The 24,563-nt window shown below is 35.7% G+C and overlaps 1 protein-coding gene across 1 annotated transcript in view; it reads right to left on the reverse strand.

The window, feature by feature from the left end:
• LOC128649647 (fibrillin-2-like) overlaps nt 1-24,279 on the reverse strand; it is a 77,351-nt gene extending 53,072 nt beyond the window's left edge. The window contains exons 1-2 of the mRNA XM_053703018.1: nt 24,192-24,279; nt 5,505-5,813 (exon numbers count right to left, since the gene is read on the reverse strand). Of these exons, the coding sequence (XP_053558993.1) occupies nt 5,505-5,677 (173 nt within the window). The 5' untranslated portion in view covers nt 5,678-5,813; nt 24,192-24,279. The remainder of the gene's footprint in view (nt 1-5,504; nt 5,814-24,191) is intronic.
• Nucleotides 24,280-24,563: the final 284 nt, after the last annotated feature.

Below are 24,563 nucleotides of genomic sequence, written 5' to 3' on the forward strand. Positions count from 1 at the left end.
TTGATTATTTTTTTTTTGAGCTAGAGTTGAAAGCCTCCCCATATAAGTTCACCTATATGAGCATATGAATAAAGAATGTCAAAGTAAATAAAGTCTTTTAGCTTCACATAAGCTCTTCTTTAATAGGGTTTACTCTAAAATGCAAATTATACACAAACATTATCTTTATATTATTATTAGTATTATTTTTATTATCTGACTATGTAGCACCAAGCAGTTTAGAATCATAGATACCTTTGCTGGTGATTAAGCCCGCATCTACCATCATTTACTTTGATTCCCCAAAAAAACAAAACAAAAAAATTAGGAGAGCACTAACGGAAAAGACATCCTTGCTGCATTCAAAGGGGGAAACAAACAAAACACCACCAGAGGCTGTAATCTATAAATATCTAGTTCTGATAATTACAAGGCAGCAAGATTCATTTGCTTCTCTTTTTGTGTCTTAAGGGGAAGTAAGTTGGTGATGAGATTTTTCTACAGTTCTTGACCTTGTGTCAAAGACTGGGTTACCACAAGAATGATGAATAATACAACTCTAGACTCAACTCTTTTTTAATCTATAATTTTTAGGTTTTATTTACATCAACTATTGTCTTTAATACATTGCAATACATCTATTTTTTTAGAAATCATTAATTTTAGCACAAACATAAAAAAACTGTTTGCTGATATTGCCCACGATGATGACATCACAGGCAGTTTCTAATGACACAAAATCCATGCACATTTGGTATGCTCATATCTATCTATCTATCTATCTATCGTCTATCTATCTGTTATCTATCTATCTATCTACACAGTAGACACAAGTAGTGTGCCTGTCATAATACTGGCATAGAAATTTGATATAGAGAAAGGAATTTTAGGCACCTGAAGGCTTTTCCCATGATCACAAGATTAGCAGCATCTGGTCGGGTCTAGCAGCCCCAGGACAACCCTTAATCAGGTATATATTAAATGTCCAGACACCCACCCTTGTCACACCTGCTTGCATCTGCTAATGAAAAGTTGAAGGATTGGAGCATCACTTCACAGCCTGGATTCTGAAATGTTATTCAACATCTCACAGACACTTACAGGATATTATCCAAAAGTGACCTTTTTATTAAAATAAATTATTCATTTAAAGAATAAAATTCTCTTTTACTTGAGAAAAAAAGCAAGCATGATAAAAGAAAAAAAGTAGAATGAAACATAACATCAAATTATATATAAAAGTTGCTAATGATATATGTGTATATAGGTAGGTATCAGACATTTTATAGTTTATAAAGAGGCTGTCCATTATAAATGAGATTGTCCTCTAGTCAGTGTGATTACTTTTTAATGGATGAGAATGTCTGCAAATGAGAATTAATATGTTCTAATGTGTAACTTCCAATGAATGAGGTTGATGGTTCTCTTATCTGTGAGTACAGTCTTGGATAAATGTAGAAATTTAGACATTCCAAAGGTTAAAAAAATGTTCCACTTGACATTCATTCTGCTATTCTAATGTAAAACAAATAGAAGTTGAAAGGGACTGAAACCCCCAAAAATTATTTTATGATTTAGATAGCTAATACAATTTTAAACAACTCCAATTTACTTATTTTATCTAATTTGATTCATTCTCTTGGTATCCTTTGTTGAAGGAGCAGCAATGCACTGCTTGGAGCTATCTGAAAACCAATGATAAGAGGCATATATGTGTAGCCAATCAGCAGCATCTGAGCTTAGCTAGGTATACTTTTCAACAAAGGATACAAACAGAACAATACAAATTTGATAATATAAATACATTGGAAAATTATTTCAAACTTCATGTTCTAGCTGAATCATGAAAGAAAGTCATTGTGTTTCATATCCCTTTAACAGTTGAATACTGAATATTAAAAAATGCATATTCAAATAAAACTTTTGAATATGTCATTTGAGTATGAATTACCATAAGCTTACATTGAAACCTTTGTGAATCAACATTAAAATGTTACATATGGAAATAATATATTACAGTTAAATGATTATTGAATGTTAGACAAATATTTCCACATTAGTTTAGAATGAACAAATATGATAAAAAAATTTTTAAAGAACATTCACTGTCCCTACTAAAGAAATAGTACACTGTATTCAAAGGGGGCCTATTTATTAATGTGCGAGCGGACATGATCCGATATTGCGGATCATGTCCGCTGCACATCGATAAATGCCGCTAGGAGGGGTGTCAATCAACCCGATCGTATTTGATCGGGTTGATTTCTGGCAATGTCTGTCTGCTGCCTCCGAGCAGGCGGACAGGCTATGGAATCTTTAGACCGTTGCTTCATAATTTCTGTTTCCAGTGAGCCTGAAGGCTCGCTGGAAAAATGGGGCATCAAGCTCCGTACATCGTTCAACATAAAAAGCAACATTTAAACAAGGTTATTAGCAGGAGGTTCCTAGTAGCCAAAAAGCTTTGGCAAGAATTACCTAGTAGCCAATCAGCATTAGTAGGAAATAGCTACACAATTGCTACAGCTGTATTAGTTTCTGTTTGATGGGCCATTACATTAAAAAATAAGCTTTCATGATTCAGATAGAAAATAACATTTTCCCCTAAAAATGCACATGAGAAATAATGCCCCTATTTATTATTCAAAAATGTGCCTAAAATCTTCAAATTCAACTTTAAAATTCTCCTACTCTGTTTCCATTCTCCTTGGACAACATGTGCTCCAAAAAAGGGTTAAATTCAGTACTCTTTATTAATTCGACTAGTGACAAATGTATAATTTATTTTCTCCTATAGTTGACTAAACGTTCTACTGCAAACACCTGCATTAAAATTCTCTATAACTACTGTGGGGAACAGCACTAGAAATCTATTCTCTACCAGTTGTAGAAGCAATGTTACAAAAAAAGGGCTCTGCAAGGCGCAAAAATAATATATAACAAAGCGCAAAAATAATATCTATTGGGGCACAAAAATAATATATAAAATAAGAGCTAAAACAGAAGCACAAAAATAGTGAAACTTTAGATCTCTTTTCCTCCATGACAGTTTGTTGAAGAGGGGCCCTAACAACGCTACTAGTGGGGCTGTATAAATATTGCTATTGGTTTATATATGACTTACATGGCGAATAGTTGTTTATTTTCAATGACAAATAAGATGCAGATACTAATCCAACTGGAGAAATTTATCTTTACATCTATCTCTTCAGTTCTCCTATGGAGAAGCGCAAAAAAACAAAAACAATTTTCTGATCAATGTGAGCGCACAGATGCGCTTCTCTAATGGAGAGCTGAGGAGGACCCGTAGGAGAATTACACGGTAGAACTCTCCTTGCGCTTGGTAAATCTAAAGATGTATTCTCTCCCTACATGTTCAGCCCACTGAATTATATTGTGGTTTCATTTAGCAGAAACTAAATAGATTTCCCCTACATTTTAAACTCTGCACCTGGTATAACAAGTAATTAGAGACACATTAAAGGGACAGTTTACCGTAACATTTTCTTGCTTTTAATTTGTTCACAATGATCCATTTTACCTGCTGGAGTCTAACAAATTGTAACAAATAGCTCCTTTGCTTTAAAGGGACAGTCTACACCTTGGTCATCTTAAAGTCTTACCTTAGATTAAGCTGCAAACAGCCTCCTGCCCCCTTTCTATAAAATGCAGCAGGAACGGTAAAAAAGTGATTGAAAAAAGTATATTGTTTCTGGCCACTTTGAAATGGCTGCCAAGCTCCGCCCACTTGATAATATCACAATCTGGGCTGCATATGGCATCCAATCACAAAAGGCTCACTAGTAGGATTCAGTAGACTGTTAATGGTATTCAGCACAGTGTATAGATGCAGCCCAGATCATGATGTCATCAGTGGGCGGAGCTCGACAGCCATTTCAAAGTGACCAGAGACAATATTCATTTTAAAATAACTTTTTTACCGTTCCTGCTGCATGATATAGAAAGTGTGCAGGAGGCTATTTGCAGCTTAATCTAAGGTAAGACTTTAAGATGACTGTCCCTTTAATATAAGCTATTGAAATAGCTAAATGTGTCTATGGTATCCCAACCTATACTGAAAGGTTCTATACCTAAAGGGACATGTAACCCAATTTTTTTTTAAGATTCAAACATAGATTGCAATTTTAAACAATTTTCCAAAGTACTTCTATTATCTATTTTGTTTTCTTTTCTCTTGGTTTCCTTTGTTGAAAATCATACCTAGGTATGTTCAAGAGGTGGCTGCACATATATATGCCTCATATTATTGGCTCACCCATGTGCATTCTGTTTCTTTAGCAAAGGATACCAAGAGAATTAAACAAATTAGATAATAGAAGCAAATTGGAAAGTTAATTAAAATAGTTTTCTCCATCTGAACAATGAAAAAAAAATGTTTGAGTTTCATATCTTTTTAAGTATAGGCTATAAAAAAGTTTGTAAACATAGCCAGCAGAAGAAATTGCACCCCCTGTGGTAGACAAGCTAAGTAATATAATGTTAATTTCCAATTGTTCTGTGACTAAGTATTGGGATTTGGTATACAGATTTTGATGGGTTGTGGTGTTAAAGAAACCCCCCCAGCTATTTCATATACAAAACTAAACCTAAAAAAAGCAATGTCTCATATGTTTTATACTCTGCTGCTGGTATAACCAATCATTGAAAACACATTAAAGGAAAAACTATTTTACAGTATACTGTCCCTTTAAGGAGAACCCAATTTTACAGTACACTGACCCTTTAATAAAAACAAAAAGTTACAGTTCAATGCTTTACCCTCCCAGCCCCATGGTCCCTGATGTTCAGCAGATACATTCTTCATACACATGTAACTATTTCCATGTGTTTACCACATACAGCAATGGCCTTATGAGAGTCTCACAAAGGAGACCATGCATATGGAATATAAGGTTTTTTTGGCAACATTGGTGGAAAATCCTGGTTACTTTGTTTAGGGTGGCAGTTTGCACAGAACAGAAATGTCTGTCATGCATTAGATAGGAAACCTTATAACATGTAAATCAGTTTTCCTCAACTCCAGTCCTCAAGTACATTAACAGGCTAGATTTTCATGATATCTGCACTAAAGCACAAGGTGACAACATCAGCTGATGGGTGAGAGCAGGTTAGTAACCAGGGTTACTGATCTGCTGATTATTTCACCTGGAGTTAAAAAACACTGATGTAAACCATTTTGATGCACTAATGCATAAACAATAACCTTTTCTAAGTTAGCTCAGGAAAAATCTAACGCACTAAAAGCCAGTCCTTAACGGAAGAACATCAATACCTAACAATGTTTTATCAATGAGATAGCATGGAAAATACTCCAGCATTGACTCCAGTTCATCTTCTCATAATAACATTAGTAGAAATTATAAAATACAATTTTGTAGGTCTCTTTCAAAGACATGCAAAAGAGTAATAGTAAAATCAACTAAAATCACATGATTGCCTATGTTAATTTTGCTGACTTATGCATGAGCTGATATAGTTATAAAGTAATAAAAGGTGGCACGACGTACCCTCTCAATGTGTCTTGTCCTCGCCTCCTCACTCTGTTGGCTGCCGTTCTTTCCTCAAAACCTGCAAACCTGTCCACTTGCAGATCTCCTTGTTCCAGTTGGGCTTGGGCTTGCTCCACATACCATAGTGCTGTACATCCCAGCATAAACTTTGCAAGCCATATCAGCCCCATAGTGGCAGGGCTGCAAGATCCCACCTCTATATCTTATGTATTTCCCACTTTGCCTCTACCTTTGCTTTGGTGCTAGGAGACAAGTGGTTACCCCTCAAGACAAAGATCTCCAGCCCCGACCGTGCTCTTTCAGAGCCTATAAAAAGGGAACAAAAGAAAGATTATATTTACTATATCTTTTTCCTATGGAAACTCATCACACAAAAAACAACTATTTTCTTTTTGCAGCAAAGCATACATTCATATTTCCTATACGTAGACTCAATACTTTACATTACAAAACTGAATATACAATATTTTGATATTGACAGCGGTTTATTTAGTTTTTGTGCTGCCATAGGCTCTGGAACATCTGGTGCCACAGCACATACCCCAATAAATGTAGCTAATTTTTGCTTCTCACTTCTGGAAGGTAGGGATTTTAAGAAGGGTTAAGCACCCCACTTATCCAACCATTAGACAATAAAATTAATAAAGAGACATTTTGGACAGGAATGGAAAGACATAAAAGCCATAGAACTACCCATTAAAATGTTTTTTTTCCTTGGTCCCTAGGCAGATAACTAGTTTAAAGTACAACCTTGGATGTTGGGCATAAACTATACTGATACAGTAAATGTTTTCAATGTGGTCTGTGGATTCACAATCTCACCGCTTATAATTATTATTATTATCATTCATTTGAATAATGCTGCACAATTCCTTAGCGCTGGGTACAGAGTGAGGGGTGTAAAATGGATAAACATTTGTGATAAGACACAAAAACATAACAGATTAAACAAATATAGTACAGGAGAAAGATCTTGCATGCTACAGGTTGAGGATGGATATACATAAGGTTTGGGGTAGCTTGTCACATGTGTTGTAGTTGCAGCAGTGAGTCAAGGCAGTTCTAGATTTATTTTGGGTAGGATGAATAAAACAGAGGGGCGATGGTAAGCCTCTCTGAATAGGTAAGTTTTCAAAGAGCATATGAAGCTATAAAAGGTTGGAAATTGTCTTATGGTACGGTATAGAAAGTTCCAGAGGACAGGAGCAGCAAGTGAGAAGTCTTGGAGGCGAGAGAGGGACGTAGATATAATATGAGTGGAGATACGTAGGTCTGAGGTTGATTGAAGAAGACGGGTTGGGGAGTATTTAGAGATGAGAGAGTAAATATAGTTGGGAGTGGGGCTGTTGAATGCTTTATAAGTTAGAGTTAATACTTTGAATTGTATTCTAGAGAGTATGGGGAGCCAGTGTAAAGACTGGCAGAGTGGGGCAGAGCAAAGCAGCGGATGTAGCTCAGCGATTTAGCTGGAACATTCATAATAGATTAAAGGGAGTGAGTCAGTGTTGGGAACGCCAGTTAGAAGTAGATTGCAGTAGTCAATGAGGGAATGAATTAGTATTTTTATAGTTTATTGCTTAAGAAAAGGTTGGATTCTGGAAATGTTCCGCAGGTGTGCGCTGCAGGATTTGGTGAGTGCTTGTATATGGGGAGTGAATGTGAATTAAGAGTCAAGAGTGACCCCAAGACAGCGGACCTGATTTGAGGTGTTAAGAATAGAGTCTCCAACTGTAAGAGAAATATCAGATAATGGATGTCTTGGAGAGGTGGGAATAAGAAGCAGCTCAGTTTTAGACAGATTGAGTTGAAGAGAGTGCTTAGCCTAATGTAAATTCACCAGGGTATTATATATATTATATATCAACATATAATTTCATGTAACAAGAAAGTGATTAATAAACATAGTTCAAGGTATTCCAACAGTCTCTGCTATGTCTGCCAAAAAAAAGTTCTCAAAGACACCCAGGTACCCACAGGAATACAACTTAGAATATACTGGTCGATCAAAATCATTTATCATGATACAGACAAATCAGGGCTACCCTTAGCATTTGTGGGGTCTTGTGCAAGACAGATTTGTGGGGCCCCCCTAGCCCAGCCCCCTTGCCCCCCCATATGCCCTGCTACAACATATAGTAGGTCCTATATTAAAGAATAGCACTATATAATACACATAATTATACCATAAACACTTCTTCCTAAACTAAGTACAGGATGTACATTGCACCGTCTCATAACTTCACCCCTGACAGTGCGGGCCCCCCAAAGTGTGGGGACCAGGGATGGTGCCCCTTAAGCCCTGCCCAAAGAGCAGACTTGCATACAATTATGGGTATTCCTAGAGACTTTTGTTTTAATAGCTGTTCAGTGGTGCAGAAGAGCTACCCATGTGTAAGTGATGGCTGTGTTAACCATACCACTGATGGGAGAGACTTACACATGACTTTGCTTCTAACAAAGCCATAAACTCCCAACTGTCTAGAAAATGCAGGGCTGTCCCAATTTGGGAACTAGACTATATTGCTCATCTTTTATTATTCTTTTAATTGGCAGCTTGCTTGTTTAATGATTCTTTACTCTCAAGTGTCATGTTCTTTCCTTATGTACAATACACTCTGTGACCACACTGGCTGAAGAAAAAGTGGGTTCATTTATCAAACGTTCATATAATACATATTGGGGTAAATTACAAATGGCCCTATTTATAGTGTCATAGAAACTGCAGGGCTGTCCCAATTTGGAAACTAGACTAAATTGCTCAACTTTTATTATTCTTTTAATTTGCTGCTTGCTTTAAATCCTATACCGTCAAGTGTCATGCTCATTCCTTATGTACAGTACACTCTATGACCATGTTCTGAAGTTAGCACACATCAGACTTTCATTCATTCGCTAACTTTTTACTTTCAACTTGTAATATGCATGCAAACCGTAAAATTTAGTTAGAGCGCCACTTGTAATCGGAACCATTATTTGGTCACACACGATTATGAAACAAGAAATAAGGTATTATTTTATAATGTTACATGAGTTACACTAACCACTCTTCATCAATTTAACACCTTCAGGGCGGATGCATCCATCTAAGTTTGGATCGTAAAGGAAAAAGGAAGCACATGATCCTGCAATCGTGCTTCAAAAATGGAGCTGATTGGCTCCATTGCTAGGCACATCCTTCAGTCAGCTCAATCTGCATTTGTACACAGAAGGAAGCAGGCCGCCGCCTAAGGGCATTAAATCCCAGCGCTTTTAGGATGGCATGGAATGTCCTAAGGGCGTCTAGGGGTTAATCATTTTTGATGGTTTGGGACTTAGCAATGTTGGGGTATACAATTGTATTTAGTGAACCAATTTTTCCATCATGCTGCATAAAACTTGCATTCATTTCTATATACAAAAACATATTGATCTAATCTCTCATATTTGAATGGATGAGGATTTGAATACACACCAATACTGGCAGTGAGTGAATACACTGTACAGTTCCTGACTGGCTGGAAAAAAATAGTTTCTTGTCAGACTTAGGGTGGGTGAAGCTATGAATTTATTGTGGCCTAATGATACATCAACACCTATTTATTGTTACAAAAAACAAGTTGTTAAAGTGTTGTAATGGTTAATAAGCATAGTCTCTTTGAAAATTAAAATGATATACACAACATATACAGTTCAATATTTCTCTACTCATCCTGTATCTAGGTTAATTCCTCATGACACACATTCCACCATTTAGTAAAGAATGGTGTTCAGGGGTAGACCAATTAGTTTAATTATAGGAAGTAAATGTATTCAGGACAAAATCCTGAGGTCAGAAAAGAGATTATTTTCCACATAGAGGAAAAAGTTAGAATTGATTTCACATAAGAATGTATGTATTCTTTCCTCTTATTCATTAGTATCATTAGTATAATAATACAGGAAATTAAACAAGGTGGTTAGCTTGGATTTAGTTTTTTGTTTTTTTTAGATTTCTTTTATTTTAGTTGCAGGGATCAATAAATTAGATTGAATCAGTAAATGTTGTCCATAATCATGTATTCAAATTGAATTTTGAATGCTTGTTAAAGACTCAGAGGTTCATTGTTCAAATACATTTTATTTTCACTATCTTGAACATTAAATCTGAATAATACGTAAGTTATTTAAATGTTGATTCCCATAGTCTTACAGAATGAAAATCAATACTCAAATGTTATTTCATTTATTTTATTTGTTTCCCTTAAAGGGACAGTAAAGTCAAACTTAAATTGAATTAATTATATGAAACATGAAAAAAAAATTGTTTTTTTCTGTCCCATTAAATAGAATGTATGAGTTGAAATAGCAGCATTCTATGCAAAAATCAGTTACTGATCTAGAATATTATAGTCTAACTCACAAGAGGAGCTAAAGAAATGTTGGCACTATTGTGTTTTAAAGGGGTATAAAACCCAAAAATGTTATTATCAAACTGACTTTGTTCCTATGATATTTTTAATAAAGAGATACCTAGGTAGGCATCTGGAGCACTACATGACAGGAAATAGTGCTGCTATCTACTGATCTTGCAAATGGATAACATTCTTGCAAAAATGCTGCCATATAGTGCTCCAGAAATGGACTGGCTCCTAAGCTTACATCCCTGATTTTCAACAAAAGATAAGAGACAAGAGAAAAAAAAATGATAATAGAAGTAAATTGTAAACTTTTTAAAATCATGAATCGTGAAAGAAAAAATTTGGGGTTTCATGTCCCTTTAACATCACTTGTCAGTATATTTATGAAAATCTTAGTAGTGCTATCCAAATAATATATATAAGTTTATGGCAGGGTTATAAACACAATACAAAGAAATAGAAACCCTTATCAACCATGCACCTACTAGACCATACAATTAATATAAATATCTGAATTCTTTTATTTAGTTAATATCCATAAACATATTGAACTATATTTGCAATAAAAGGAAACTAAATAAAAGTTTATATGCGTTAGAACCAACTCTTAAGATATGCTATTCTTCTTACAAAACCCAGAACAATATACCTTCACAATTCAGCCTTATTTATTTAACACAATGGGACTAAAAACCTTTAACATCCAAGCAATACAATTCTAAACAGTGTTTATAAAACAATAGGATAAAATATATATTCTGCTATTTAACTGCAATTTATCCTAATACAAAATTAACCGACAATATCAGAACTTGTATAGATGAGTTACTTAGCCAATTCAGACACAGATTTGAACAAAACCTAGGCTTATAACTACCAATTTAAAATACAATATACTTCACCAATTTTGAACCAATTCGTAGCGGTCTTTAGGTCATCTCATTTGAAAGAAGGTTTTTGCACAAATCAAGGATAAGTTTTAAGCTCCTTGCTGAAGTGAACTTTTTTTTTTTCAGGTATATCGCAGCCAAAATCAGATCACTAATTTTCAACAAGTTACAGACAACTCTCCCTTGTGCATTCAACACTCCCATTATATAATCATTGATGACATCATGTGGGTGGCACTACGGGAGCTGACCTTCCCATTGGTTATCTGGGAAGTCTAAATCGGATTGGCCCTTGGAAATTTCATTTTTAACAGCCAGAAAGAACCTTCTGGCTGTAGTTCTCGCAACATAACACCAGGTGGCAGCATACAGTACAACATAGCAATACAATACAGCATTTCTGACATTTTTAAGCAAGTTAATTTTTTTTTTATAAAATGGTTATTTAATCAGATCACACTCTCTGCATTAATCATATATAACCCCAATTACAGATGGTTAATATTAGGTTATTTTTTCTGATTATTCTGATACCAAATATGTTATATTATTAACATTTTATTATATTAAGGTAATTTAACACTGCTAATTATTAGCTTAAAATGCATTATAATTTTATCAGTATTCTGGCATTTCTTTGCAAATAACAGCTTATTTTTATATCTCCAGATTGGTAGTATTTAAAACTCCTGATATTTGCATCCACCCAGATATAGTATGTGACATTTCTGTGTATTTCTTCCTGAATACATAAATCCTGTTTATGTCGATCTGAAATAAAAATAAATGTTAATAATCACTTCTCTTCAGGTCCATAAACATCTATTCATGTTCTTAAACACACAGAGGCTAAGATATTCATGCCTTCAAAATATATATATATATATATATATATATATATATATATATCATTCAATCTTTTACTTTCCATATATATATATATATTTAGATGTTAATGTTTGATATCACATAAATATACATCTCATATCCATTAAAATATATATAGTTGTTTTGAAATCATAATGTAAGTCATGGGCCTTCACTGTATTATCCTAACATTCTAACTTTTCAGTAACTTCAGTTGCCAGACTTTTTGTCTCATACTCATCACATGGGGTCAATCCATGAGGAGTTGTAAGAGTCTTTAAAACAGCATATTTCCTGTTTAGCCAGCAGTGCAGATGTGTATTTGATTTTATTTGTGTCACCTTCCCCCAAGAGGGGTTTTTGCAGTAAGTCTTCAAATAGAGATTCAGTGAGATAGAACTGTTGTATCACACGTGTCAAATTCCAAAGGGGTCCTTGAACACATTCTTTTCTCACCTCACCAAATGTTCTGAGGTTATAAAAATCTGCATATATAGTCAAATGAATAGGGTCACTGAGCTATTTCCTTTAGAAAAGAAATGTTTGTGTTTCAAAAAGGCTCTACTGATCGTCAATCCTGATAGACGTGTATTAGAAGCTGTGTTCAACAAACTCATGTTTAATTAATCCTGAGTTCTCATCTAACATATACAGTGTATAAAATATACATATATATATATATGTACACATATGTAATATTCATCATAATATTCATATACTCTGACATAAATCCCCCTTCCAACTTCAAATAGATGTAGGACACATGTATTTGAATTGGCTTAAAGTCAGTGGTATTTGATGAGGATCAACCGTATACCTCATAGACAGTCTCTTATGAAGAAAGTTTGTTATTTTTAGCTTTCATGTTTATCAGTTAGGCATCTTTAAATTACAGTATGTCTTTAGTGCATTTGGGGATATGACACTTCATTCTCCCTCTATGACTTGTAGTTGGGACCTGGGATGACATGCCCGCAGTTGATTTATATGTACCCATTTATCTATGAAACCTTCCTTTTTGGGGATCCGTATTTTATAGGCCACTGGAGATATTTTGTCAGTAATGACAAAAGGACCTTTCCATGAGGGAAGAAATTTCTTCTCCCTAACCTGATCTCTTCCAAAGTTATAAAGATAAACTTTATCATTTATTTCATATTCCTTTTTGGATGTTTTGAGATCATAATAGGTTTTAGTGGCAGTTGCGGCTCTTTCTAAATTCCTTTGAGCAAATGCAAAGGCATATTGCAGGTGCTTTCTTAAGTTTTCCACATATTGATGTGTATTGGCAGCGTTTATCAAATTTTGGTCTGATGTACGGTACAGCAGATGCTGAGGTAGAACCATTCTTCTACCAGTCATCAGCTCAAAAGGTGACATCTTGGTAGCACTACTTGGAGTTGCTCTTAATGCCATTAAGACTAGAGGTAGTTTTATATCCCAGTCTTTACCTGTTTCACTCACAAACTTTTTGAGGATTTTAACAATGGACTGGTTGTAACGCTCTACACCACCACTTGAGGCAGCTCTATAAGCAATATGGAGCTTTCTTTTAACCCCTAGTATTTTCCACATTTTTGTCATCACTTCGCTAGTGAAGTGGGTCCCCCGATCTGATTCGATTCTTTGGGGCAAACCAAATCTGGAAAATACATGGTTGATGAGCAATGCTGCACATGTTTCCGCACTATTGTTAGGTGCACTAATGCACTCTACCCATTTAGTGAACAGGCATGTCACGGTTAACATGTATTTGTTACCTCTTGATGACCTTGTTACCGGACCAATAAAATCAATTTGTATATCTGACCATGGCATTACCATCCCCCTTTTTTGCAATGGCGCTCTATGCGTTGGTGCAGTGGGTTGGAACTGTGGGCAGATTAAACACCCTTGACAGTAGGTTTGAACATCTTTCAACATGTGTGGCCAAAAAGCATAATCACGCAATATTTCATACGTGAGTTTGGCACCGCGATGACCAGATGTGGGAGCATCATGGGCATGTTGAAGCATTAGACCTCGGAACTTGGTGGGTACTACCCACTGCTGGATGCCAGTTTTGGAGGTTCTAATTAACAAACCATCCTGTAATTTGAATTGTGATTTAGATTTTATTAAGATTCTCAGATCTTCTTTGCCAATACAATCATCTTTTGAGATGGGGTTGCTTTCAGGATCTTCTATGTGTTTATAGAAGATGCCTACAATGGGGTCTTCTTTTTGACTAGTGATCAGGTCCTCACTAGGAGAATCCTGACTCCATTGTACCAAGTTAGGCTCACTCTGTTGTTTTGCCTGGTTTCTGGTAATGGCTTCTACCTGAATTGCACCCATTAAGTGGTCAATATTAAGGAGTTCTCCAGTTATGGCTCCTTGTTTGGCTAATGAATCCGCAAGGTCATTGCCTTCCTTATCAGGACCTAAAACTCTGGAATGACCCTTGGTCTTTTTCCAGTGTATGGTTAAATCATTGGATACTACCAGATTATCAATCTCGCAGAACAATTTGCCATGCTTGACTGGTTTGTTATTGCTTTTCTGCATGCCATTTCTTTTCCAAGTTGGCAGGTATTCAACAAAACTGTCACGCACATAATTTGAGTCAGTTATGATCACAAATTCATGAATATCATGTTCAATAGCCATTTCAATGGTTTTGAAAACAGCAGTTAGTTCTGCAACTTGACTGGATCTTGGTCCAATGTTGAAACCTACAGATATATTTGAGAATCCATTTGCCCCAGTTATACCAATGCCAGCGACTAGTCTGCGCTCATTATCAATAGTGGCATGGTAAGAACAACCATCAACATATACCCAAGGTAATGTTTGACAATGGTCTTCATTGTACATTTTATATGGGGAAAGCAATTGTTCTTCCAGAAAATCATCTTCTGATAATTTTTTCCCAGGATCTCTAGCAGTACAGTCGTGGAGCTCAGCAAGCCCTTGTGCGACTGGATTCTTTTTATTCTGCTTGTAGCGAATTTCTAAGGGCCAGCCTTGTAAGGAAAGAGTCCACGCTGTTATGCGGCTATTAGACAAATTCCCATCTCTTATTCTCTCACTTTGCAAATATAGCAAAGGCTGGTGGGCCGTTTCTACAATAATTTTCTCGCCCTGTATATAGCTGCGGAAATTTTGTAGAGCCCATACAGTAGATAAGAGGGCTTTTTCGCAATCGTTAAACTTTATTTCTACTGGGGATAGATTTTTGCTCGCATAAGCAATGGCTTTGTTCAAATTATCATGCTTTTGGTATAACACAGCACTCATGCTTATATCTGTGTAACCTGTCTCTAAGAAGAAAGGTTTGCCACCTTCAGGGTATGCTAAGCAAGGTGCTTGAGTGAGTTTTCTCTTCAGCTCTCTGATGGCTGTCTCTTGAGACTCACTCCAGTGCCATTTCACATCTTTCTTCAGAAGAAGTAGTAGTGGTTTAGTTAATTCCGCATAATTATCAATGAATTTGCGAGAATAATTCGTCATACCCAGGAATGATCTCAATTCCTTTAAGTTAGTCGGGTTTTTAGAATTCACTATAGCTTCCACCTTTTTCTTCTGGGGATTTAATCCGTCAGAGGTAACTTCATGCCCCAAGAAGTTTACACGAGTGCGGCACCATTGAGCTTTTTGCAGGGATAATTTGACGCCTGCCCTTTTAAGTTGGCTGAGGACGTGTTTAAGTTCTGTGATGTGTTTTTCAAAGTCTGTGCTTTTGATTAAAACATCATCAACATAAGATAAGGTCCCCCTTTCCAGTGCGTCAGGCATAGCCTTATGCATGAATACAGCAAATTCATGTCCAGAATTTATGTATCCAAATGGAAGTCTCTGGAATGCATACTGAACCTTTTGGAAGGAGAATGCTAGCTTATATTGGTCCTCTTCATGTACCTTTATGGTCCAATATCCCTGTGCACAATCAATGGCAGTGAATATTTTGGATCCTTGCATTTGTGCTAGGCACTGGTCAGAAGCTGTGTTCAACAAACTCATGTTTAATTAATCCTGAGTTCTCATCTAACATATACAGTGTATAAAATATACATATATATATATATATATATATATGTACACATATGTAATATTCATCATAATATTCATATACTCTGACACACTCAAGCACAATCAATAGTGCATCAATTTGAGTTCTTCTTACTAGTGGAACAATAGTCTATGGCACGCTGACATCTGTACGTCAGATAGTGTCTAAATCCCCCACATAATAGGCTTGTATGGGGCACACAGTAAAATTCATGTTGGATATTGCTCAAGCGCTAAGCCAATGATGTACTAAGATGGGGGTGTTCTAAGTTAATGGTGCCTGAGTAATGGAGTTCTTCATGTAGTCCTGTGCTATACTATTAATAACAATGGTTTTAGCTTATTGTAATCGCACTATTCTACATTAACATCACTTGAGCGCAATCAATAGTGCACTTACAAGTTTAACTATAGTCTATGGCCTGGTTTCTCAACAGCCGGGCCGTGGCCCAGTACCGGGCCGTGATAGCCCTGCTGGTGGGCCCCGGCCTGTCATGTCCCCACTGCACACTCTTACCCCACTGCACACCAAGGGCAGACTGATACCAATCAAGGTCCCAGGAACACTCACACTGACCAAAATGTATTACATTTTATGCAAATGAACATGGTAGCCTCCCTGCCCTGCCCCCAACAGGCCCCTCAACCTCCAGAGCCAGGACCCCCAACATTAAGGTCCAGAAAAAGGGTACCCAACCTCCAGGGCCAGACCCCACACTCCATGGCCCTCACAGCGACAGACCCTCGCCAGGGCCCCTCTAAACCCACACTTTTTTTGCTTAGTTACTGATAGGGCAACTGAAAACTCCAGCTTAAGGAATGCACCAGGATCCGTGGAGATGCCATTTGTGGGCCCCCCTACTTGCTGGTCCCTTGGCCCAGGTCCTATTTGCCTGGCTGATCAGTCCGCCGCTGCTGCTCACTTTATATATCTATATATATAAAACTACCGGGCCCTGGCTAGCTAAAATTTACCGGGCCTTGAGGTCACTTTGGTTGAGAACCACTGGTCTATGGGACACTAACATCTGGATGTCGGATAGCACAGGTGAGCTAATTTTCCCATATAATAGACTTCTATAGGGGCACGCAAGTAAAATTTATGTGAGATATGTCAGTATGTCATGTGGTTCTTTCCGGTACTAATAATGGTTTACTTTATCTTAAAGGGGCAGGAAAGTCAAAATGAAACTTTCATGATTCAGTTAGGGCATGCAATTTTAAACAACTCTCCAATGTACTTTAATAATTAATTTTGCTTTGTTCTCTTGGTATTCTTTGATGAAAGCTAAACCTAGGTAGGATCATAAACTGATTTCCAAGCCGTTGAAGGACTTCTCTTATTTCAATGCATTTTGACAGTTTTTCACAGCTAGACGGCTAGTTCATGTGTGTCATATAGATAACATTGTGCTCACTCCCATTGAGTTATTTATGAGTCAGCACTGATTGGCTAAAATGCAAGTCTTTTAAAAGAACTAAAATATGGGGGCAGTCTGCAGAGTCTTAGATGCAAGGTTATCACAGAGGTAAAAAGTATATTACTATAACAGTGTTGGCTATGCAAAACTGGGGAACAGGTAATAAATGGATTATCTATCTTTTTTAAACAACAACAATTTTCAAGTAGACTGTCACTTTAAAAATTGGTTTGTGGGGGTAAAGCACATAACAAGCTAAGATCAGTAATGCAAAAATATAAGGCTAAGACAGGACTGGACTTGGAGCAGAAATAGGCCCAGATATTTGAAGTCGGAGCAGCCCACATCAGTTAGACCTCTGTAAGCTAGGTAGCCATTAATACACCAGATCTCTTGCTTTCACTACCTCTGCTAAACAGACAGATAGAGAATGTACTTTGTGCTTTACAAAATAAGCAGATTGTAACAGCTTTTATATTAAGAGATACAGCAGCAAGGTCCACATAAGATCGCAGATCACCGGGCATTGCCCTGCATACAAAATGGTTAGTCCGTGCCTGTGCTAAGACAATTTAGTGCATGCAATTTTTGAATTGGGACATCACTTTGAGATTTGTTCTGTGGAAACAGCAGTTATGTTAAAATTGGATTGTAATGGGAACAATGATTTTATCATTTAATACTTTTTTATGTTAGCCAATCAGTACTTATTCATTTTTTATTTCTTATAGATCAGTGTGTTTCCAAATGGGTTTAACAGCCAACCATACACGTGTCTTTGTGCACCAGCTGTTTAGAGTGAGGAGAGCACTTATAAACCCATGTATTGTATTTTCACACACATTCATTATTAGTCACTTGGCTTGTTGTCTGTGGTAATGACTGCTAATAAGTGTATGTAATTGCATTAGAATAAATTATAATAAATGATGATAGAAACAACGGATGTATTTACAATGGGATGTGCGATGCTAACATCACATGATTGTATTTTTATAAAGCGCTTTTGTCTTAAGGGTTCCAAAATGCTGAGCACATTGGTCTTGGATTTTAACTGGCTATTGATAAATAATAGGTATTATTACCCTACTTTGAAGAATAAGATTGAGTTGGCCTTTCTGGGATTCGAACCCGCCACCTATAGTAACAATTGCAGGTACAAGCAATGAAGGATCACATTAAATATGAAAATATGGGGGGGGGGGGGAGATAATCTTGGTTACAAAAGGAGTGTGCTACTTTATTTTTGGCATTTTGTTTTATTTCTGTCTTAAGGGTTTTTGAGTCTGGCTTCATCTTCTTATAAACAGCACTTTGTTGAGATCACTGAAGAGTGTGGCCAAGTATTGTGGTTTCTCTGTGGGCAAGATTAGCCTTTTGACCCATTTGCCCACACTCAAACTCATATGTATATCATTTTATATTAGATTATACCATAACAGATGAAAACGTGTAAGAAGTATTTAACAAGAAACAGCAGACTTATTGTATCTGTTCTTTTGACTTTGGGAATTAAAGGGCTAGAACAAATTAAGGATAGAAAGAACAATGTATTAAACACAAAGATTCACCTAAGAATAAAATGCAGAAGTATTTTTTAAAGTTATATTAGTGGTTTAAAAATTGAACAAAAAAAAGTGTAAGATTCAAGTGTCCGTAAAGCAATGAGCTCCACCATTTTGTAACCTAGGTTTTCTTTTCTATTGTAGCCAATTAGGAATAGTTACTGGGTTAAATATAACAGTGTTAAGTCTGGAGTCTGCTCTTCCACATTAATAAGAATTGGAAAGCTAACAATTTTCAGAATTAAGTTACAGGAAAAGGGGACAAAATAAATAATGAAAGTATATTGCAAAGTTGTTTTTACTATGCATAACTAATAATTTCATATTACAGTCTCAAAGTGTTGAATGCCCCTTTAAATAATCTTTCATTTAGCGAGAAGACTTCACCCACAAAGATTAAAATTATCTTTATAGAAATGGTTAGTCCCAATATCAGGTTAGATATTTTCTAAGGATCCAGCTGCACCAAGCTAAATTTTAGGTGTGGCTTTTGGCGGCTGGCAAGGGGAAGTGGGGGAACCCATAGGTGTTTTGTGTTCTCTAAACCGGGTGCCATGGCCTAATTTTAAGGAGCCAGTGGCTCCTGAATTTGTTGAGCCCTGCAATTAGCATGCTGATATTTCCAGTAGAGGCTATTTGATCTTTCAGTAATTCATTTTACAAAATGTCTACATCAAGTTCCTTCAGAGGCTCAAATATTTATTTCTAACAGTGTCTTCTGCTGAATGGATCTTAGCTAGGTTTGTCCAACCTAATGACTACTGGGATGTCCATTCTACTTCTCAATATAATATTATAGTTCTAGATTATGGAAATAGTTTTCAGCACTTTCACTGTGATAATATACAACCCATCCAAAACGACTTAAAGGGACATTAAAACCAAAATAAAAGGGACAGTCTAGTCAAAATTAAACTTTCATGATTCAGATAGGACATGCAATTTTAAACAATTTTCCAATTTACTTTTATAATCAAATTTGCTTTATTCTCTTTGTATTCTTTGTTGAAAGCTAAATCTAGGTAGGCTCAAATGCTAATTTCTAAGCTCTCAAAGGACGCCTCTTATCTTAGTGAATTTGGACAGTGTTTCACTGCTAGACAGCGGTAGTTCATGTGTGCCATATAGATAACATTGATAGATAGAGTATCCACTTTTAAACAACATTCCAGTTTACTTCCGTTATCTAATTTGCTTCATTCTCTTGGTATCCTTTGTTAAAAAGCATACCCAAGTAGACCCAGGAGTAGCAATGCAGTACTGGGAGCTAGCTGCTGATTGATGGCTGGACATATATTCCTCTTGTCATTGGCTATCCCAAAGTGCTCAGCTAACTTCCAATAGTGCATTACTGCTTCTTCAACAAAGAATAACAGGAGAAATGTAGCAAACTTGATAGTAGGATTAAATTGTAAAGTTGTTTAAATTGATATTCTCTATCTGAATCATGAAATAAAATGTTTGGGTTTCATGTCCCTTTAAGAGTATCATGATATAGTGACACATTTAGCTGTGATACTACAACACCAACTCCTCCTCATCCATTCCTGCCCTTTCTTGGTGGATTTAATGTATGTCTGGGTGTCTGCTGCATATAATAAGAAAGGTAATTTGTCTGGCTAAACTATTACTCATCAAATAATAACGGAAATATAAACCTTTTTTTGTTTCCACCCCTTTATTTAAAATGATCAGTCAATCAAACTCTTATGTCTCCTATGTCTCCTCTAAGCACTGCCCAAGTTACAATAGACTTCTAAGTGATCACATGATTGCCTTGTTTTCATTAGGGTGATGCCACTAGAGGCGCTTTTCTCCACAATGCATCATGGGAAACAGCTTCTCTTATACACCCTAGCTAAAAAGGCTAGAGCTTTTACTCCAAATCTATTTTTAGGTTATAGTGTCTAAACAGAAATGTTTAAGATTTCTATAAGAAAAAGAGGTAACCAGAGTAAGACATAAATTGGTGAGGTTATTGAAATAGAAGAGAGTTTTTGCCTTTTTTATATATTGCAATAACAAAGTTCTCTAGATAAACAAGCACAGTGTAAAAGGGAAATACAATTTTACAAACCTTGAACTAATTCTCAGAATTCTTTGGAATGCCTATAAAGATTTCATAGATATTAATATATTCTCATAAAATCTGAAGAGGCCAGAAAACCTGGATTCTTGATGTGCCCAATGACTAAAAATATATTTAGTTCAAACTGTTATTAATTAATAAAAGACATGGAGCCAAGAAAAAGAAATGAGGATTTGCAGCAGTGGGACATTGGTTATATTTCCTTTATCATACATTTTTGATTAGCTGACCTACAATGGGATTTAACCCATTAGTTGCTAAAGAACATTACAACACATGATGGAGTAGAAATGGTTTGCAGCTTTCACTTTTACTTGATGTTTATTGTAATCAGTTGCAAGGAAGCCAGAAAAAGTATTTAAAACAATAGTGCTGACCAGTTAAATGTGAGGCCCCTTTAACCTATTCATTGCCAGTGATTTGGTAGACACTATGGCATTCAAAGAGTAAAGTAAGCATATCACTTTAGTGGCTTTTTAGCAATGCTTTTTTTTGTTAATCCTTATAGCAACAAACTAATAATAATTACTTTTAGACATAAATGTAACATATGGCTCTCTTCCCAGAAAAAACAAAGTTACTGTTTCTTAAATATCTCTAATTATTACTTCAAATTAGCTTTCCACAGTTCACTTATTTCACTAATGATTCCTTTTAATGAATTTTACCATTGCCAAACACACAAAGTATTGAAGACTTTCTAACAATCCCGGTAGTTATTTTGATCAAAAGATAGTTACAGATCAAAGAGTAGTCAGTGACATTTAAACATGGAGTCTGTAACAGCACAGAATAGCAGAGTGCCGCACTTAGAAATAGTAACATAGACTGCAAGAAGCGATAATCTAATCTTGAGTGCCCATTGTAATGCATATCCAAAAACAGCAGTGTCCAACCTTTTAATATGAGGGGCCACACTGAAATTATTTCTTCACTTATGTCAGTGAAAACATTTTAAACATTTCTAATAAATATTATAATTAGATGGAAAAAAAATATATGCTTTTATAAAACAATGAGTAGTTTAGATTAGTGCCACACACCTATATATACACACATAGACATATATACTTTATATCTAAACAGGAACAATGCCAATTACAGAAAAGATTATAATTCAGTGCATTTTAAATATAGAGAACATTGTTGGATAGAGAAATGGGAGGCTAAATAAAAAAGGATCAGTGGACCACATTGTGGCCCCCAGGCCTTAGGTTGGACCTGCCTGTGTAAAACAGGCCTAATTAATCAGCTGGGTAACCTTGGCATGCTCATATTCATTTACTGTATTTGAAACAAAGGCTTTTCCATGCATCAAATACTTATTTTGTCATCTAGCATAAGAAATACTATGGTACTCCGCCCAGTTCAGCTGAGATCTAACATATTTTTGGGGGAAGGTGGTATCGAATAAGCTGTAAGGCTGCATGCATACAAGTATTCTCTGATCGGCTATGTTTGTATCCCATACTTATACCACAGGGTGTGAAACAAAATGGTTTTATTATGCTATTTTTGAAAAGCTGCATAAATTAATTTATAATAAAGCAAGTACACTGTTCTCAGACTTTTACTTCAGCAATAATTCCCTGCCACCATTTTGCTTTCCATTGAGAATGAACAGAATTGAGTTACAGTAGGAACTGATTACACACGATACCACAGCTTTTTGGTTTAGGTTTAATAGTAGAGTTGGAAACCTTTTATTGAACCAATATCCAAACAATATATATGAGTGCAAAAATCTATTATAACCACATATATCTGATACTTATATACATTGTGAAAATGACTTTATATATCCCTATTGGGGGTTATTATCAAAAATCATCATATAGTAGCTTATGCCCCTCATTTGTGAAGAATATTTAAGTTTATTAACTATATTAACTTTCATATAGAGAAAAGAAACTCTGCACAAGCAAAATAGACTTGTGAGGTTTGAAATAATCTTTAATGTTGGGAAAAAAACTAATTAGCATAGGAAAGGAAATATGTACTGTATTTATATATTTATAAAAAAAGCAACAGATTTTTGAGTATTATTTTCTCAAAATGATGTAATATTGTTATGAGGTATTGGTCAAATCTATGATCCCATATATTGTTGTGAGGATACAATAGTTCATTAAAAATGATCATAGTCTTACAAAGACAAAGCTCAGAAACAAGGGGTTTGGGAAGTGTAGCAAGGTCTATGCTCATGCAGTAAAAAAAAAATACAAATTTAGGGAGGTCTATAACTAACAATTTCTTTATAGGTCTCCAATAAAAGGCATCATCACTTACACTTAATTCTGAGTGTGTTAGAGTCTTTTATCCCTCTGTTGGCAACTGGGAATATTAACTTTGTCTGCAATATCAAATTATCAGGAGATTTTGGAAGAAAATGTGTAGCACTTCAAAAGAAGAATGTACAATTCATATGAACTAATCTCAGATGCTCTCTTAAGTTGGACAAAGACGTTAGTATAAACTAATACTTGGAAAATCACCCCCCCCCCCCAAAAAAAAAAAACAAAACACAAAGCATTTCTGAGTCTGTTTAGATACCTGAAACAGATCCAAAAAACATACACAAACAGAACAAGTTCAGTCAAATATTTCAATTGAACAAGCAGTTCTCGCCAATAATAGCAGACACAAAGCTAGAAAATGTGTAAAATAATGAAGCAATGTGATTCAAAACCTCATCTCCCCTGTGCAACACACATACTCCTGGAAGAGGCTTATTAAAGAATCTATTGAAGAGAGTTATATAGGGAGGGGGCTGATCAAACTTTCACTTACAAAAGAAAGTCCAACAGAAGTGTTGCATAACTTTGACCTGGTCAAATGTCAGCTTTAAAGTTAACACAGGATTCTGGGTAAATATCTGGTTAAATAAAGTCACTGTGGGCTATTGAGTGCAAAAGTAAAAATATATAAAGTTTCTTCCCCCCCCCCCATTAAATACCATAAATAAAAAGCAAAAGATGTATTAAAAACCTCAGAATTGCACTAGTAACAAAAAATAGCTTCAAGCATTTTTTTTTCTATTGTTCTTATGATACCCATAACTGCCTGAACAATCTGCATTGATAACAAAACCTCTTTGCAGCTAGCCACATCTGTACTGGAACACAAGATTCCTATCTGTTCAATTAAGTACTTTTATGGCTTTACCCAGCTGCAAAAACCACACATCACAAGAAAAAAATGCTGTAGAAAATAACTGTGTTCTTTAAAATGAAATCTGGTGTCTTTTTTTTTTTTTTTTCTTCTTCCAATAATGGTCATTCTTTCAATTCAAATTGCAGAAAAAGCAAAGAAATGCAAAATATATTAAAATGAATGAAGGTAATGAATGAATAAAAAAAAGAACATTGCTTAAATATAGATAAAATTACAAGGAAGAAGAAAGGCTATGTATATATATATATATACCTTGTGATTCTGGAGAATGGTAAAGTACCCAGTGCGTCTTTTGTTTGGTGGAGAGTGGTCAGAAAAGATTTGAGTTAAGTAATGTTCCCTGTAAGGAAAGCAAAAAAGGTAGTGCTTCACCAAAATTGGACAGGGGGAGTGTCTTCTGGTGGGTGCAGAAATGAATACAAACCTCCCACATTCTTCATAGAAAACTTTCTAACTTCAAGCAGAAAGAGGGGAGGGGGCGTAGTGGGGGGAGTTCAGGAGGAAGGGGGGTAGGGTTTGGGAGCTGTAGACATTATCACCTAAAAAAGTTTTGGTCCATGTTCAGTTCAAATAATTGCTGAGTGCTTTAGCTTTAGTAAATTGTTTTCTCTTTGGCAAATGTCA

Source organism: Bombina bombina, chromosome 2 (genome assembly GCF_027579735.1).
Source record: "Bombina bombina isolate aBomBom1 chromosome 2, aBomBom1.pri, whole genome shotgun sequence".
Taxonomy (NCBI): domain Eukaryota; kingdom Metazoa; phylum Chordata; class Amphibia; order Anura; family Bombinatoridae; genus Bombina; species Bombina bombina.